This window comes from Bacillus rossius, chromosome 13, assembly GCF_032445375.1.
Source record: "Bacillus rossius redtenbacheri isolate Brsri chromosome 13, Brsri_v3, whole genome shotgun sequence".
NCBI classification, from domain to species: Eukaryota; Metazoa; Arthropoda; class Insecta; order Phasmatodea; family Bacillidae; genus Bacillus; species Bacillus rossius.
Genome location: NC_086340.1, coordinates 2,490,023 through 2,508,297, shown reverse-complemented (window position 1 = coordinate 2,508,297; position 18,275 = coordinate 2,490,023). Strand labels below are relative to the sequence as shown.

General features: G+C 41.5%; 1 protein-coding gene across 3 annotated transcripts; it reads right to left on the bottom strand.

Annotated features, from left to right (window-relative positions):
* Positions 1–322: 322 nt before the first annotated feature.
* On the bottom strand, positions 323–17,975 carry LOC134538097 (structure-specific endonuclease subunit SLX4). Of its 3 annotated transcripts, none has more exons than XM_063379114.1 (11): positions 17,740–17,974; positions 15,676–16,086; positions 14,164–14,899; positions 13,316–13,529; positions 12,548–12,744; positions 11,649–11,807; positions 8,823–10,625; positions 6,904–7,136; positions 5,234–5,331; positions 2,778–2,947; positions 323–1,305 (listed from the first exon to the last, which is right to left on the bottom strand). In XM_063379114.1, exons 2-11 carry the CDS (start codon positions 15,846–15,848, stop codon positions 1,174–1,176), a joined length of 3,915 nt encoding a protein of 1,304 aa, XP_063235184.1. In that variant the 5' UTR covers positions 15,849–16,086; positions 17,740–17,974; the 3' UTR covers positions 323–1,173. The 3 variants fall into 3 exon arrangements, 2 of the variants coding, with proteins under 2 accessions (XP_063235184.1, XP_063235185.1); XM_063379115.1 differs by having other exon boundaries at positions 17,865–17,974; XR_010076091.1 differs by having other exon boundaries at positions 1,170–1,305; positions 2,778–2,915; positions 17,740–17,975.
* Positions 17,976–18,275: the final 300 nt, after the last annotated feature.

The window sequence follows — 18,275 nt, the reverse complement described above, 5'->3', positions numbered from 1 at the left end:
TTGCTCCATTAAACATATTACATTTAATGCAACTAAATTACTAGATTCCATTTTGGGTATTTATACATGTATCTTTAGTTAGATATGAATCAATTGGAACTCCATTAGCAAAACTGACAGTGATGAACTAGATAAAGTCCAAAACAAATTTATCTAAGTTATGTCAAAATAATAATTTTAAAAATGATGTAGAATTACACTCCTTTCTTGGCTCCTTCTCATCAAGAAGAGCTATATCAGATAACCTATTTGAAATAAACTGCTATGAAAAGGGCCTAAAATGTACTTATATTTAGGAAAACACAGGAATTAAATTTCCCTCTTCCAACAGTCAATACAAACCTTTATTATAAACAATAAACAATATGACATTTTTCAATAGTATCATCAAAAACTTTGACATGTATAACAGCTTCCTTAAATTGCAAAATGACAAAATAACTGTAAAAAGAGCAGTACCATTCCCTAATTCTCTCCCCTAGTTCAATGTGTGTTTAGTTATAGGTGTTGTCCAGTATTGTTTAGTGTTGTCTAGTACGTATTCATATCCTTGTAGCTGTTTTGTATTTCTTCTCTTTTAGCTTTGTATAAATGTTTATCTTGTTTGAATTAGTATATTTGTATTTTGCCTACCATCTAAGGCATCTATCCATAGGTAGGCATGTCACAATTATAATAAATAATAAATAAAATATTTTCTTTATGAAATAACTGATTTATGAGTTAAGTAAAATCGTAATTAATATGGGTTTGATGTTCCAATCGGTGTGTAATATTTTAAATTCCAAAGTATGGATCAAGGTCACCAGCTGAGGTCAATCCAGTTTTGGAAGGCAAATCAAAACCACAATCTTCATCCTAAATCCTGTGCTGGAAGGAATTGTGCCACTTATTTCAGTTATTCCGGTAATATGCATTTTCCTGATTTTTTTTTCCCCTTGATAGCAGGATGTGTAAAAATAAATCTTTACCCAGATAACGATAACTTTGTAATGAATTATGGATTTTCTGTCATATTACTAAAGAGGTCATGAAAAATGCAGGACATTTGTTTTGATACTATGCACACGTTAACACTATATTTTACATAACTGTGATAAAATTTACAAGGTCGGAAAATAACAGTGCAAACGCAGATGGAGCAGTGATCGGTGGATGGGAGGCAGTCTGCGGTCAGCTGGGCTGGGTGCAGGCTCGCTTCCTGGGCCGGCCTCTGATTGGCTGCCCCGGGGAGCCGCCCGCCCTCTTGCGCTCCTTCCGCCTCGCTCGGCTGCGCTGGCCCTGAGCCGTGCGGAACGTCACGCACTGCCACAAGCAACGCAACCGTCCGTTCCCGGGAGCCCGCTTCTCACCGCCACCTTTGAATATATATATACTGTATAGAAGTCGCCAGCCCAGGTTAAAATTTCTAATACGGTTTTGAGGTAGTTGGTTAATTCACCGCCGCAATCGCCACCATCTCTAGGGCATCGACTTGTGGCGGTCCCTAGCGGACAAGTGTCGAACTCTTCAAACACCCCTTCCCCCTCCCGTTGAACGACCTTGAGCTGCAGTGAATGATGGTTGGGGGGGTGCGGGGAATGACAGCGGGCGACAGTGCTGCGCTCTAACGCGTAAATAACAACTAAGACGATACAGGGCGTTACGGCAGCGCACTGCAGCGGTGAAGTTCCCAAGCTGCTCATTATACACTTCTGAAAAACGTAGAGTAAATCCTATCCACTCGTGACTTCTATGCAGTATATATATTCAAAGCCGCCACTACTACAACTCTACAACTGCCGCTGCAACAAGGTCTACTGCAGGGCATTCAGGTTCACTTAACAAAACTTTCGAATTCTCACAAGGTGTTTTATTTATTCATATATTTGTTACATTCCCACCAACAGCAGAGGGCTTCAGCGGTGGGCACGACACATACCACAGGATAAAAAATATTGTAATTGCCGACACGTAGCCGGGCGACAACAGTACGGCCCGACGACATACGCATGGACATAAAAACATTTGGTCCTTTACGGCCAATGGCTGCAACTGAACTTGCCGTAGCTGATGTTTGTACAACAGACGATAGCATAGACACCTGCGCGCGCGCATCTCTTTCCCCCTTGTACGGTTAACTGTATTCCACAACACGTCTGCTGTTCACCAAGTTGAAGCAGACTTCGTGGCGTCATGCCCGACTTTTTTTTTTGCCCGTGGCGATTTCGCGCCAACTGAAGTTTACAGACGTGCCATTCAATACTGTGGTAGTAAAATTAACAACGCGCTAAATGAATTCCCGCAATTTGAAGACTTGCCAAGTGAAGGATTAGGTACTATTATAAAATTAATCAGCATTTTTAATCAAAACTTAACTCATATCACAAAAAAATGTAATACGTATGAATGGCAAGTGTTCCGCATAAAGTTTTTTACAAAAAAATGTATGTACCAAGTAGATTGGAAAAATTTATTTTACTAGTTTTTGATCTTACACTGTTATTAGCAACTCATTTTTACATTAAATGTTGGTATATTTTTCAAACAAGTAGTGGCAGATTTATTTTTACTGTTACGAGTACATCATCTATCAGTCAAAATGACACTGTTTCGGTTAAATACCTAAATATCATGAAACATTTATGTTATATGTATGTGGCCAATAATGTGCATCTTTCTGAATAAACAAAATCCATAAAATCTTATCTCTAATGATAAGTAAATAAATAAATTAATTTTCCCTGGCCTAAACGACATTTATCTCGCAAACCAATGTTTGTGGAAGCACATGTTACCTGCTCATCCAGATAATCCATAAGCTGGTTCAGGTTGAACTTCAGTTTCTGTGCTTTGAGGTTAGCTTGCAGCTCTTCCAGCCAGATCGGCTCGTACCGCAGGATTCTCTCGTACAACTCGGGCGTGTCTTTGATGTACTGGCGAACAGCATTTCCAAAGTCTTTCGGTTCTGCACAACAATTACCAACAAGGATGGAAATATACTGATAGAAGAAGTAAACCTAGGTTTACCAGAGTTACATTTTCTCTCATATCGTGTTAAAACAAAATTAGATGTGAATTTCATATTTCTCATAGTTGTTTTCATTTTTACGAAAAGTGCATGTCCCTATATAATAGTGATGGCCCGATATTCGATATTCGATATCGGAGATCGGTAATATCGGCACATTTTTCAATATTGGACATCGGTAAATACTTGCAATATTTTGATAACCTATGTTCGCTCTCGCCAATAATACTTCTCACATAACCTTAACTGTAATTCCAAGCTTATTTTCCGCGGGCGTAATTTATCTTTCTTCACGTCACCATATTACCTAGTAATTCCAAGCATATTTTCCACTGAAACAATTTTAAGCCTATTTCTTCTTTCTGATACTGCAATGCATCCCGACGGTACAATTCTTCCATGTGAAGACAAATCCCAGTCATTAGTGCATATTTATTCGTTTCAGATATTCGCAAAATGTTTTCGCTTGATGAATTTTCGAAGTTCACTAAGTGTACATAAATTGAAAACATAAACGAAAATAATTACGATATTTAATTTAATAAGAGATGTAGCCATAAGTAAACATGAAGAAGAATAAAGTTGCTGCTTGATGGGAAGCCTAAGATGCACATGAAGTTCTGCCATTCCCAATTACACCCGAAAAATTCACCTACGGCCAACCTCGGGTTTATTTATATATATTTATATTTCTCCGTTTATTTTAAAGTAGCTATAATAACCTAACTAACCGTCCATAGTGTTTTTAAGTGTTTTAAAGTAGCTAACCTAACTGACCACTTTTAATATTTGAATTCATTTTTCCTGCGCAAAAATAAAACAAATCCCGAAGTTGGCCAAAGGTTGAATTGTTCGGGTGTAATCGGGAATGGCAGAACTTTATGTGCAGCTTAGGTCTCCCCTGCTGATATAACAGGCATTTTCTTTCCGTGTTGTTTCATGGTCGCCAACTGCTGTTCTATACAAAGCTATGCAAGTTTTACAAAATCTAAAATATGAAACGTGTTTAAGTAGGGAAAGTTGCAGCAAAGGTATTATGTTGGCTATATTGAGTGCATTGCCAACAACATAAATAAAGATGTGTGGTTTTACAAACTCTGCAGTACGTTTCAAAGTTCTATTGAAATTACTTTTCACGTATTTTTAACGTGTTTTCGCACCAATAAATGGAGTGATACACTTGAACAATGGTCACAAAATTTGCTAATTGAAGACCTTCCTTTCTAGCGTGTCGTTTACCGTGATGAAATTTTACAAAGGGTACAAAAGTTTGATGTTTTTTGGACGGTATTTTTCGTAGATTACAGTTGAGACACTGAACTAAGTACATGCAGTGAATTGTGAATTTGAATTTAGAGAGCTTATTTGTAGGCCATTATGATAATTTCATTATTAGCATTCATTTACTGTGAATTTACAATATTTTACAATTAATAAAAATAATATACATTCACATAAGTATGTTTTATTAATATTTAACATTTTTCATTATTGTCTCTAACAATACTCCAGAACCACAATTTTATAGAATCAGTGTTAGAAATGAGATATGCCTATTATCGGAATATCGGGTATAGGGTATTGGATCGGTAAATTTGGAAATATCGGAATCGGTATCGGTATCGGGTTTTTGGATATCGAGCCATCACTACTATGTAATATAAAATGCATGCAGAAACTTACTAGTAGATATCAATTTTGGTAAATATTGAAAATAGTCCATCATTGGTACTCAGACATAAAAATTAGGAAAATAAATTTTTATCAGTGACTAGATTAAATACTAGTATTTTTTTTTAGCCCTGTTTAGGTATATATAAAACATATTTTGGTACACCTGCAGAAAAGAGGCTTCTAAGAAATAAGGGTACTAATATTAAAGCGAAACGTCGGTTAGGTTAGGTCAGCTACATTAATTATGTAGTAAACATTATTTAACGTATTAAATTCATATTATTAATGTATACGACCTTAAAACCTACCTTATACTTTGGCAATAAAAACCATAAGGATTTTATAACAATTAATGAATTTAAAGATGGCGGACATAATTCAAAATGTCAGTATCAGGTTTTATAAAAGTTTTACTAAAATTAAATTCGGTACTTTTTTTTTTATTTTTAAAATATTTCCGGATTTTTTTTTTTTGGATGATAACAAAGTTTTAAGACGGCAGCCCGCGTTCGGCCCAGGCAACGCTGGTGGGTACTGAAGGAATACTACCTCTTTCAGACGACTCTCCGCCCGCCTGGCTCAACTCGTCCACCTCGTGGATCCTCTCCTCGGCCATGGAGCTGTCGCTGGAGAGACTGCCGCAGGAGCTGGAACGGAGAACGTCCGTCGTGCAAGAGGCGGGAGGTGCGGTTCCTACCGTGCCACATCGCTAGATCGTAACGCTGGATCCTGTCACAGCTCGTCTTGTTTCAGCAGCACGGCCGATACGTTCCGCTCTTCAGGGCGGCCACGGGAAACCAAGGGCCCAGGGGCACGTTGTCGGACCCTCCCCCCCCCCAATCATCTAATTTATAACTTTTCAAACCCCCACAGTTCAGAAAAACAAAACAAACCCGTAGGCTTGAGCCAATACTAGGTTTTTGATGCAAAGCGAATGTTCTAAATATTCGCCAAGTCGAATCGAACTGTGAATATTTTTGTTGGTGAAGCTGTATTAAAATTGTTTTATAAAATACAGGATTGAAGTAAAAAAAAAATAATTGTTTTAATGTTTGTAATATTTGAACTGATTAAGTGATTAACCAATTGGGCCCTCCCTTATACATTACATCATTCAATAAAAATTACTGTATAGAATAACCATGCATAATATTAATACTGAGCATTCACAAAAGAAAACTGAGTGCCACTTCTTGATTTTTACGTGTAACCTACTTTATCCAAGTAAAAAATTTACAAAAAAAAAAAAAAAACTAAACATTTTCATGAGCGAATCTAAGGCTTCCGATCTGTGTGTATGAAGTGTAAGGTTTCCCATTAATTATTTTACCAACAGACGTACCTACATATAACTTTGTCATCAGGCACAATGGACAGTTTTTCCACCAAGCTCTCTCCAACGTGCTGGACAAATGGTAATTCGTGATGATGGCTTTCAAAAATTCACGGGTTTCTCACAGATTTCCCGGCAACCAAAAAAATTCACGGCTAATTTAAGGTTCCCCCATTTTCCCAGTCCGGTGGCCACCCTGAGTTCATAGGATTGTTTTACTCGAAGTCTCTTTCGGACCTTTCAGCTCTCAGGACGCCCTTGCGCGCTTCATTCGCCGGAAACAATATGGCGGATAGCCATTTTACTTGAGAGAGCAAGATGCCCTCCGGTCAGTGAGGTCATGCCCTGGATGCTACTCTAGAGGAAGAGTTGTGAAGGCAAATAAGTCTGCTGGTTGTTTCTGCGCAATCATCTACTTCTGTTTCGTTATAATGTTTCTGTGTATTGTGATATTCAGGGCAGTGAATAACTTATGTATCACACTACAAATGACAACTGATGTTTGAATAATTATATTTCAAGACATTTTGAGTAAAGTATTTTTTTAACATGTATTTATTTCATTACTACAGGTTTTCTGGAGTATATTCGTATCAACGTTCCTACGTTAAAAACACATAAAACATTATTTGATTAAGCTCTCATCATTCGTGGCACGATATTAGCCTCAGCAGTTTCACCTCCAAATAAATCTTACTTCGAATTTATATTTTTCAAGACGTCTGCTTTTGTGCCAGGTAAAATTAAAATAAGCCCCCGAGTCGTTCTCTTCGCCTATATGAGAGTTACCAACTGGTTCATTTTGCTCCCAACTCTCACCGCTCCTTGAGAACAGAAGAGACTGCGAGTAAAGCAAACCTCGTGGCTCCAGACTGGAGCACAGTACCTGCCCTGCGACACGTCCTCGCGGTCCGAGCAGCACGGCTGGCTGGCCGGCCTCTTCACGGGACTCCTGGGCACGACGGTGTCAGCGTTCGGCTCCCTGAACAGCGACCCGCCGTGCTGGGCCCCGGGGGGCGCGCCGCCAGCGAAGGGGTGCATCTCGTTGTAGATGTGCCGGAGGAGCAGCTTTGCCTGGTTCCTCTTCAGGGGCTTCAGGCCGAACCGCAGCAGCTCTTTCTTCAGCACACACACACACTTCAGGATCACACAGACACACTTCAGGATCACACACTTCAGCACAGACGCACTTCAGCACAGACACACTTCAGGATCACACACGTCAGCACACACACTTCAGGATCACACACTTCAGCATGCACACATTTCAGGATCACACACTTCAGCATGCACACACTTCATGATCACACACTTCAGCAGACACACACTTCAGGATCACACACAGACACAGTTCAGGATCACACACTTCAGCACGCGCACTTCAGGATATCACACTTCTGCACACACACTTCAGCACCAACAGACACACTTCAGGATCACACACTACACCGACTCTGCGCACACCAGCTCGTTGCCACCGTGCCTACGTGATCACGAATAACGACTGTACACTGAACTCACTCAAAGACCAAGGCTCAGCTTCGCAGCAACGTTGGACAGCCAGTTCTACACATTTCCCTGCTGTGATAACTCATCGAATTAACTTCTCCTGAGCAACCAAAACCCAATTAGTAAAATTTTTAAAAATTTTGATTTACTGTGTTTTAAAAATAACAGATAACTTGCAGCACAGTTCTGGCAACAAAATTCGCGACACTAGAGCTTGCGAGTGGGCTGTCTGTAGAAATTGTTCCGAATAAAAAAAATAATGCCATGAAAATGCAAAAACTAGAGACTTTTGGCTGGTGGGGCCAGTGACGGTTACAGTGAGCTGGTGAGGTTTTCTCAGAGTGCTCCCATTATCCATCGCTGCTCCACATCAGCTCCCCTCACATCCACCTAGGGCCGACCTTGCCCGAGGCACCGACAGCCGTGGAAGACCAGGGAGAAGGCACGCCTGTAGTTTACTTCAGTGTCCGACAACCTGCCAGGTTACGGCGAGCTCCTAGCCACCCGGAGCACAATCAGGTGTGTCATGCCAGGGCATGGTTCCTACCTTTTTACATTAATTTTTATTTATTTTATTTATTTAAATTTTTAACATGTCCCCCCTACAGTTTGGGAACTTTTTAGGTGGGCACTACCAGCAGAGAATCAAGTGCATACCTGCAGGGACTACAGTACACAACACAAAGAATACAAAGTAAAAAACAAGACAAAACTAGAAACAGGCAAACAGGTACATAAATTTATGAAACAAAACCATGAGGATATATTAAAAATAACAAGAATTTTACAATGAACATAATTTTTTTGAATAGTTAAGTTTAATGATTATCAAGCGGACACCAACCGTACAAAAATTTAGTGTTAAGAAGCCCTTTAGACATTAAATGTCTTCAGATGTACACGAATATCAATACTGTAGTTTGTCTTTACTCATAGTTTACCATAACTGAAACTACATATTACTATTATTCAAAAAAATTCTGCTACTTTACTACTGACAAATAAAATGTAGGCAGAAAAAGTTTTAGAAGAGCTAAATACCATTGAGAAACTTTCACAAAATGCATTCCCCTACTACAGCTTTGCTGTCAAGAGATTAAAGCAAAATAATAAAAAATTCACAAACATAATGAGTGTTTAATTTCTGTATAACATGTTTATTAAGGGGTTTGATACGATCCAATGTGAAAATTAAGGACATTTAAGTAATAGGAAAGGACTTATGAAGGGGATTAAGGAGACGCATGAACCCTGCAGGGGTCCTTGTGACAAGCTCGTGGCTCTGTGAAGCAGTACCTTGAGCAGAGGCGTCTTCATGGTGCTGTAGTCAGGCAGCGGGGTCACGTCCAGGTCCGTCTCCCGGGGCTCCTCCGGGGTGCCGGCCCCGGTGCTCTCCCCGCGCCAGAGCGCACTGCTGTCCAGGCCGGGCCCCAGGGAGTCCTCCAGCAGGTTCCTGAAACTGCAGTCTGCGTTCCCCGGCGACGGCGCTCCCGCTTCCGGCCGCGTTCCCCCGCCGCTCCCGGGACTCGACTCCGCGCCCCGACTCCGACACTTCCGCCCCGAGTCCCGGCTGGGACCGAAAACCTCTGGTTTACAAGGAGGTGAAGAATAGAACAACAAGTTCGGCACGACCCCCAGGTCATCAAAATCATCCCACACGTTGTCGACGAATGCGACATCCGGCTCGGAATCCCCACCACGATCAGACTCTTTTGGCCCGTCTCGTTTCGTTGGAGTTTCACGTGGGCCCGCCTCCTTGCCGAGAGGAGAAACTTCACAAGTTCCAGGACTACATGATCCTTTATCACGCTCTTCACCTGCACGTACGCTGTTAATTTTATTTGATTTTCTTCTTCTTTGCATAGACATTTCTTCATCTGAGCTATCCTGGGTCAAGTCCATGATCGGAAGGTGGGAAGTATTTCCTGCTGTAACACTGCTGACGAAATTTTTATCATGTGCGTTAGGTGTGAGTGAACATTTTCTGCTGCCTTCAACATTTGTTTCAGTGAATGTTTGAGCATGGATATTAGTTGACAAAATTTCACTCGAAAGACTTTCATTAATATCTCCATTGTTCTGATTTTCACTAACTGTATATTTTTTTAGAAATATATTTTCACTAGATCCACCTAATAGGCCACAATGCAATTCACTTTCCTTTGTAATCTGCCCGTCACCAGACGTCTTTGACCCGGAGCGACAGACGTCCATTTCGTCCGTTTTGTCAGAACCAGGCGCATCTGCTTTGTTGATCAGGCTCAACAAGCAGTCAACAAACGCTCGACTACCCTGAGATACACCATCTTCAGCAGCGTGTTCTTCTAGCGTTGTCTCGTCGAACATGTCCGGGGAATAACACTGCGACGCACGCACATCGTCACAAGACGAGTTTAGTTTTTGAGGTTCTGGAGTGGTACGTGCCTTTTGGTCTCCCCTACGCGGGTCGGGAGAATCCGTGGTGGTGTCAGCCTTCCGAGCGGATCTCCCGGCCTCGACGGCCCTGCAGGCGGTGCTGGTGTTGCTGCCGTAGCCACCGTCCAAGGACACGCTCGCCCGGACCCTGCGCATCACCGCCAGGTGCCGGGTGATCTCCACCACCTGGTACCGCCGGGCCAGCTCCTTCAAGCCCGACAGCTCGTCCCCGAGACGCAGGGCCCGGCTCAGCGTGCCGCAGTACAGGAACTCGAGGAACGCCAGCGCCGCTCCGTACGGGACGTCCGCCCACGACAGCAGTTCCCGCACCGTCCCGCCGCTCTCCTCCTTGATGAGGTCGCAGAGGAGCGCGGGACAGCGGGCGTACAGCACCAGCTTGTGTGCCGGAATCTCCCGGCCCCCGGCCACGAGGACCGTCACGTCGCTCATCGCGCGCTTGTTCAGCACCGACGCCCAGTCCGCGCTCAGCGAGCCCGACCGGTCCGCCCTCCGCTGCCTCCTCCCCGGACCGGGACTCTGCGTCGCCGGCGAGAAGTCCAGGAGCTTTCTGACTTTCTTCAACTTCTCCCTTGCTTGCTGACTGGGCGTCTTCACAGATCTGTCTCCACTTGAGACGACCGGCAACCCAATGCGATCAACATTCTCGCTGTCCGACGACTGCTTCTGGAATAAAAAGTTAGTGTAACATTTTTATTTAACACTTATTTATATTAAGTATAGGAAAACAATACAAAATAACAGTTCAATAACCAACCAGTGCTTTAAAAAAAAAAAAAAAGTGAACAAGTTTTTCAGTACTCGCCAATGATTTGTAGTAAATATCTAACCTTGGTAGCGAGCAAATTCAAGTGTTCTCATATTGTTTATGTTACAAATAAATTTATAATATGAAACTCAGACATGAAATTTGAAATAGAATTCTGTACAATAATGCAGAGCATGATAAATAAAAAAATTTGCTTTTCAAGTTCATACTAAAATTTCTGGATACGAATCACACACTTACTTTCTGCACTTGCTGCTAGAACTCATTACCTTAATCATGAAATTTGTTAGCAGAGATAGCTGCAAGGCTCCGATAAATGAATTTAAAAAATATTTTTTTTTTAAATATTGCCCATCTTGTTAAAATTCACTGCTATACTTAACTTAATAACAATCCAACAAAGAATAATATAACAAAAAAACTAAGAAAACAGATAACATTAATATACTGTGCGAGATGCGACATCATTTGAAGTCCTTCAACGAATGAATTTGTGGAGACTACTCTGTGAATGAATTAACTAATAAAGTAAGTTGTAGGTACACTGTGCTACGCATGTTATGCTCTAAAACTAGGTTAACTGCAACAATACTTGTTGCACACAAAAAAACTGTGTGTGTTTTGTTGTGATATAGTTATAAACAGAATCTGGTTTGAATTAAACCATTTTGGTTGTCTTTAATTTTCTGTGTGCATTTCTTTTAAGAAAGAAAATAAATGAGATGTTACCGTTTTCTTGTGATGTGTGCGTGAAGGTGCTGAAAAAAAATAATTAATCACAGCAATTAAGAAAGTTTTTATTTGCTATTCCTTGATTATACATGAACGGCGCAAGGTGGGAGGCGTTCCCGGGCTAGCTATCTCCGTGGCAGTGACGCCAGCGGGGTCGAGGACGTGCGAGGTTAGCGTGCGGTACTGACGGGCGTGCTGGCACGGCCTTGCATCTGGGAGAGGCGCCTCAGCCGCGCCCCCGGCGCCACCTTGCAGGGCGAGATGTGGCTCGCCAGCGCCCGCACGTAGTAGGCACTGGTGTCCGTGCACTCCGACGCGTCTCGCGCCATCTCCCACAGCCGGTTCTCCTGCGCAACAGATGTTCCTGGCACTGGTGTGGCACACTGCGTTCTTTTCCAAGGCCAGGTGTCATTTTACAAACTTATCCAAGGGCCATACAATACAGGATTCGAAGAAAAAAAAAAACAGGTTTATTTATTTATTTATTCATTCAGTTTTTGATTTGATATGGAGGTAAGGACTCCGGGATATAGAACAAGTCAATTAATACAAATATTACAGAGTACTTTTACATTTCAATAGTAAGAAAGAGAGAAGAAAAATTTATTAAAAATACACCTAAAAACCATTTTTTTTTGTTTGAACCAGGTTTTTATTACGTTTATTATTTCGGTTCTCACCATGTTCAAATGAAAGTTATACAACATCCCGCTTTCTATACGCTCATACACGAACCAGAAAAGTTATGACATCAAAGAACTGAAGTCCGGCAAATCTGCACATCTGACTGGGACTTAAACAAAAAAAAATATTTCCTTACAAGAAAGAGGATTCTCCATAGAATGGGAGTTTCCCACAGAATTGATCGGTTAATCACTTAAATCAGTTCAAACATTGCAAATGTTAAATTTTTTTTTTAACTTCAATCCTGTATTTATAAAATAAGTGTAATACATCTTCGCCGAGAACCATACTAGTAAATTGATTAGACTTCGCAAATATTTTTAAAAGTCGATATGGTATTCGCTTCCCACAAAAAGAGCTACTAGTAGGCCCACTGGCGGGCTCACAGGAGGAGGACACTCACGGCATCCCGGAGGCTCAGCAGCAGGCGAGACGAGACGGCGGCGACGTGCCGCCAAGCATCGCGGCTCAGCGCCGGCGCACGCTCCGCCCCCTCCTCGCCCATCAGCACGATGGCCACCTTCTCCGTGACCAGCCGCTCCCTCTCCGCCCGCGAGCGGCTCAGCAGCGGGTAGCTCCTCTGCCGCGCCCTCGTCGCACCTGCCCGGGACCGCCTCGCGTTACCGTCCGTACACGCCGGCTATCAGGTCAGTCGGTGCAACACCCAGATATTGTCGCACCGACCAAGCACGAACAACCGATTACGACAAAACCAGAAATTCATCAAGAAAACCATCAGATTATCTCCATTCGTGCGTTTGATTCCCTAAGATATTACACCAAACAGGCAATAATTTCAATATTTTATAAAATGTGTCAATCTCAACTTGAAAACATATAAATCTGGACACTAAACTGAAAAAATTATTAATATATCTTACAGTAGAAATAAATTACTAGCGTATTTTCTGATTTCCGAATTCTTGAGAAGTTTTAATGGTAACTCTTGCAAAAATATTTTTTTTTTTTTACAAAAATTCTTGATCTAGCCACATATTTTATGTACACTAATTCTTTAATACAAGGACAGTGTTTTCTACAGCCAAAATTAATTTTTCTTTATGAGTTTCCTTGACCAGAAAAATTATTACTTCTAAAATCATGAATCTTAAAGCGTGGAGATCTGAACTGGCGACGGACGCACGTTCAGAGAGGAAGAGGAGGGGCGGACCTGTCCTGGGGCGGGCGGGCGGCAGCGCGGGGCGCGAGCTGGTGAAGCCGAACGTCTCGAGCAGGCGGCGCTGGCGCCCGACGGCGCCCGGGCTCAGTCCCCCCGGCTCCACCAGGCACTGCCCCAGCTCCCGCTCCTCCCGCTCCTCCGCCTCTCGCAGGGACACAGACAGGGCCAGCGCCAGGTCCAGGCTGGCGTCCCCCTTCGCCGCGCCCTGCCACACACACAGCACCGCTGTCCTGACTCCTCCACTTGGGACTCGCTCGGGTCCCACGCCACTGGCATTCCCCTCCGAGGACCTCGCGAAACCAAGCAGAAACCAAAATAAAATATTAAAATAACTATTCTGCTAATTATTGTGCTAACCAAAGGATAGTTATTTTAATTTGACTCAAAAGACAATATCATAAATAATATTTTCTTTATAAAATATTCCCATTTTTTTTATATACTCTATGTTCTTCAGCATTCAGCTTCAAATCTGGGGGGGGGGGGGGGGGGGGGCCTTCTTAACTCTGTCGGCGAGAGAAGAATTTGAAGTAGCTTGGCTTCTGGGTTGTAGCCACGTCCTCGGGCGAATAATTTGATTCTGGTGAATTATTCGCCCGAGGACGCGGCTGCAACCCAGAAGCCGAGCTGCTTCAGACAACGGCCGCGAAAGCCCGCGTGACATTATTGGAGAGAAGACTTTGTTAAGTTGGGACGTAAATGGACATGAACTAGAACTCGATGCGGTGCAAATTTTAATGGAAATAGTACTTGTGATAATTGACAAACTGAAAATTTAACGCGCCACACAGTGTTATTCATTATTAGAAACAGTCGCCAGAGGGTGAGAGAGCGCTCACCTTCTTGTGTGCGGGCGGCCTGGCGACGGGGCCCGGGGGCAGTCCCAGGGCGCTGCGCTCCCCCGCCTGCCTGCGCTGCAGCTCCAGAGCCTCCAGCAGCTGCTGCGTGCCCACGCCGTGCCTGGCCGCGCACAGCTTCAGGTGCGCCGTCGCCTTCCTCTCCAGCCTCCGCCAGCACAGGGGACACGTCGCCGTGCCCTCGCTGAAGAACTCCGAGGTGACGCTCCGCCCGCCCGCCCCGGGCCCCGGGTCTCCCCCCGCGTCGCGACGCTCCGTGAAGTCCTGGTTGTCCAGCCACGTCTCCACTTTGCGAGCGCCATCGCCTTCTTCAACTTCCAGATCCAACAACCCTTCCTTATCGACACAGTTGGGGATCAACGCGTCCTTCTCCGCTCTCGATACCCCGCCTGCTGGAACGCTCGCCTCTGTATTACACGTCGCTTGGAGCGAGCATTTCAAACCCGGCGTGTCATCGACAAACAAATTTCCTCCTAACGAGCACTCATTTAAGTCGGGCGGCTGGGCGCCACGAGTTATCTGTTCGTCCGAACTTGACGACACATCCAGTACTTGCCTCGCTTCGTCAGCGTGTGAGCGAGCGTTGGGCGCAGCGTCTTCTTCCAGTTTCACTGAACGACTTTCAACACTTACTGCATCTTCCTCCGCCTTACTTATGCGCTCTGCGCTCGTTCTGGTCTCGCAGGAGACGGAGAGGTTGTTTTCATCACCAGCAAGGCTGAAATTAAAAAAAAAGTCTTACTGAAAGAGTATAAGTTACCAAATCTTTACTGATTACAATGTAACATAAATAAATCATTAACAATTTTTACGATAAATCTCTATTCTTAACAAACCTTAACTTTAAAGGTTACAAATAAAATAATTATAAATAAAAAAAATTCCAAATAAAAAATTTCCAAATTACTTTAGGGACACATCCTACTCGTTGAGGTACAATTCGGACACAAAATGCATTTACGAGTGAATCGAAACCGAACTTAAACGTGAATCAGAAAACATTCTGCGCAGTTTGTGTATGAAACGGAAAACCTCCAGTGGAGACGAGTCAGTTCACAAAAGTTAGGTCCGTCAAGACCAATGTCGATGTCATGGCCATGACATTTCTCTAAATTTAATATTTTTCTGTTCGTAAAACAAACAGAATACCTACAGACTAAAGAGTGGTGTATAGTTGCGTAAAGTATATTTCCCCCAATTTAAGGATGAGAACACTAGAATTGAAAAAATTGTATTTTCAGAGGAAAATAATTAAAAATTCGTAACAAATTAATTTAGCCCCTGTTTTCTGTATAAATTACAAGATTAAATGTGAAATTTTGAAAGATATCTTGCAATTTCACATTTTTTGTTGCTGTTGCATTTCAACAAGTGTAATAAAGAAAATGCAAATGATTATGTATTGTCAAACACGGAACAGGTTTGACCAGACAAAAATAAATGTAAGTAAAGACAATATCAAAACCTAAACATTAAAAATATATAAGTACCAACCTTTTACCGACATTTCTTGTGGAATGCTGAGACAATTCATCTCGTAATGTGGTGTGACCAGTTTTAACATTGTCAGAGCATTTAATAAACGAATCACTTTTTAAGGATAGTGTTAATTTACTTCTTTTTGTTACATGTGAGCGATAACTTGGCCTGCGTGCTTCATCAGTCATTTTGAAAGATTTAAAAAAAAAAAAAAACAAAAAAAAAAAAACAGTAATATCTACTAAAGTCTACAGTAAATTGCTTGAATGTTACTTGGATTCATCCTCCAAAATTTTCTTTAAACTTTCTACGCTTTTTGGGGCAATGAACATATTCAACAATTGCCGTTTCTCTTTGAGGGCCACCGAGTCTTCCAGCAGTCCCTCCTCTATGAGCTTCTTCAACTTCTGTCCACCCGGAGAGTAACTGAAACAACAAAAAATGGTTTACCTTGCATTACTTCCATCCAGCGCGACATTACGGTCAATTATGTTAAGGCCCTCAACTCAAGGCACAAAATATATTTCAGTTATCGTTGAAATTAACAACTGATTTGAAAGTAGGTAAAGTAAAGACCCTGTCACAATGCCAAATTTTCGAGTTGGAGGGGTAGTATTGGACGGAAAATTGCTTCCAGTTTTCTGCATCAAATACACTGGGACAGATAAATTCAAATATGTTTTAAATTGTCACACTATCAGAGTTTATTTTCTGAGCTATAACAAACTTTTCTATTTTTTTCTCAATTTTGAAATAACATAATGCATCACAGTGTTGGACGTAATATTTAAACTTCTTATTATGTTTGTGCATTATTAAATTTTTTGAACATGAATAAGTAATAATTACAATACTATTTCGTTACATAATAAAATTAATTTTCAGAGAATTTTGTTGAAGTTATAGAAACATAACTACATTTTTACACATAAAATATTCAAGCATAAAACATTCATATTAACATTATTTTCCATTTTTAAGAATCATTGCGATGTCATTTCCGTTTTCGCTCGGCACGATTTTGATTGACCGATCGCATCCGACATACAACATATTTTGGAACCTATACGTACAATATCTGATGGAAACTCAAGTCATCCAAAAAATTAAAACACTAAAATTGTTTAAAAAAAAGTAATCCTTTATGGGATGATAAGTCAAAATTTGAAGGTGCCCATAAACTACACAATTACTCATCATCTTTGCTAAATGGTTTCTCGAAAAACTCAGTAACTATTAAAAAAAATTATTTTATTTTTTTGCAATGAAAATCTTTCCACTGGATTCAACATAAGACAATTGGCAAATACAGTGTCAGCCCAACATTTTTATCAGCATCCAGACTTGATATTAAAATTCTTTCAAATTATACGAGTGGTTCTTTACCAGAGAATATATTATTTCCCAATAGATTGTTTGTGTTTGTGCAGCTTTTAATTCTAAGCTGTGCGAGTGCGAATTATGTCATTAACATGCTGTCTGCATGCTTTCGGGAATGTAGCTCACGCTACCAGTACCTTGCAGAAAACTTGCCACCAGAGGCAAACACAGACACATTAGGTTAAGAAAAGTTTGTTACATCGATCAGTGCAGCAACACGTGCAACATACAGCTTAATACAGGTTGCACAGTCACTGTTCTTGACCACAATTACGTCCTTGACTTTTAGAGAGGAGAAGAACGGAAAGAGGAAGGCAAGTATTACTGGTGAGGTCAGAGCGGGAATGGAATAGGATTGAGGAAAAGATACTGGATGTGAGACGACGAAAGGACATGAGGAAGAGGCTTCAGAAATTGGGAGTGTATGGGGGCGACTCTTGCCACTGGGCGGAAACCCATATAATAATACATATAATAATAATTTACACCTGCAATTGGGCTTCCGCAAGTAAATCAATCAACGGAGCACTACAACACTGAAAACAAAGCTAATTATTAAAAACACTAATAACACTACATACACGTATATTTTGAAACTAATTATGTACAATATTTTAACGATATTATAATTCAGAGTTTATTAATGCAGGTGTTAGAGACGTGTTACATTAAATTTACGTAACAATAACGTTTACGTACTGAAGTAGCAAACCCCACGCTGAACTAACTGCTATTACTCCTAAAGCGAAGAAATTTCTATACCGATACGAAGGCGTTCCCCTAGTTCGCCTCGGCTTTCGAACTTCAGAATCTGCCATTCTCACCTCCCGAATTAATTAAAATTAAATTCACAACTTCAATTTTTAAACATTATAAATATTACATAAACATCATAGAAGTAACAACATAACTAGCAATTTATCAGCTATGTGTGAAACGTACGCTCCGAAAAATCAAATCGTTACCAGGAAGAATTTTATAATAGGGAAAGAGAACCAAGAAACTAAAGACGTCTCCTTTGTTTCAACCAGTTTCAAGCCTTAACAATTTGAATCATTTAATTTTCATAATTTGCATTCGTTAAATCGTAGCACACCTGCAGAAAAACTTGAAGAAGCGGGACGTTTTGTCAAGGGCAAATGGAATGGGGAAAAATATTAACAAAACTAAAGTGGTCATATTCACAAGTAGAAGAAAGGTTGCTAAGCAAATATAGAGTTGGAAGGGGCCAGAGA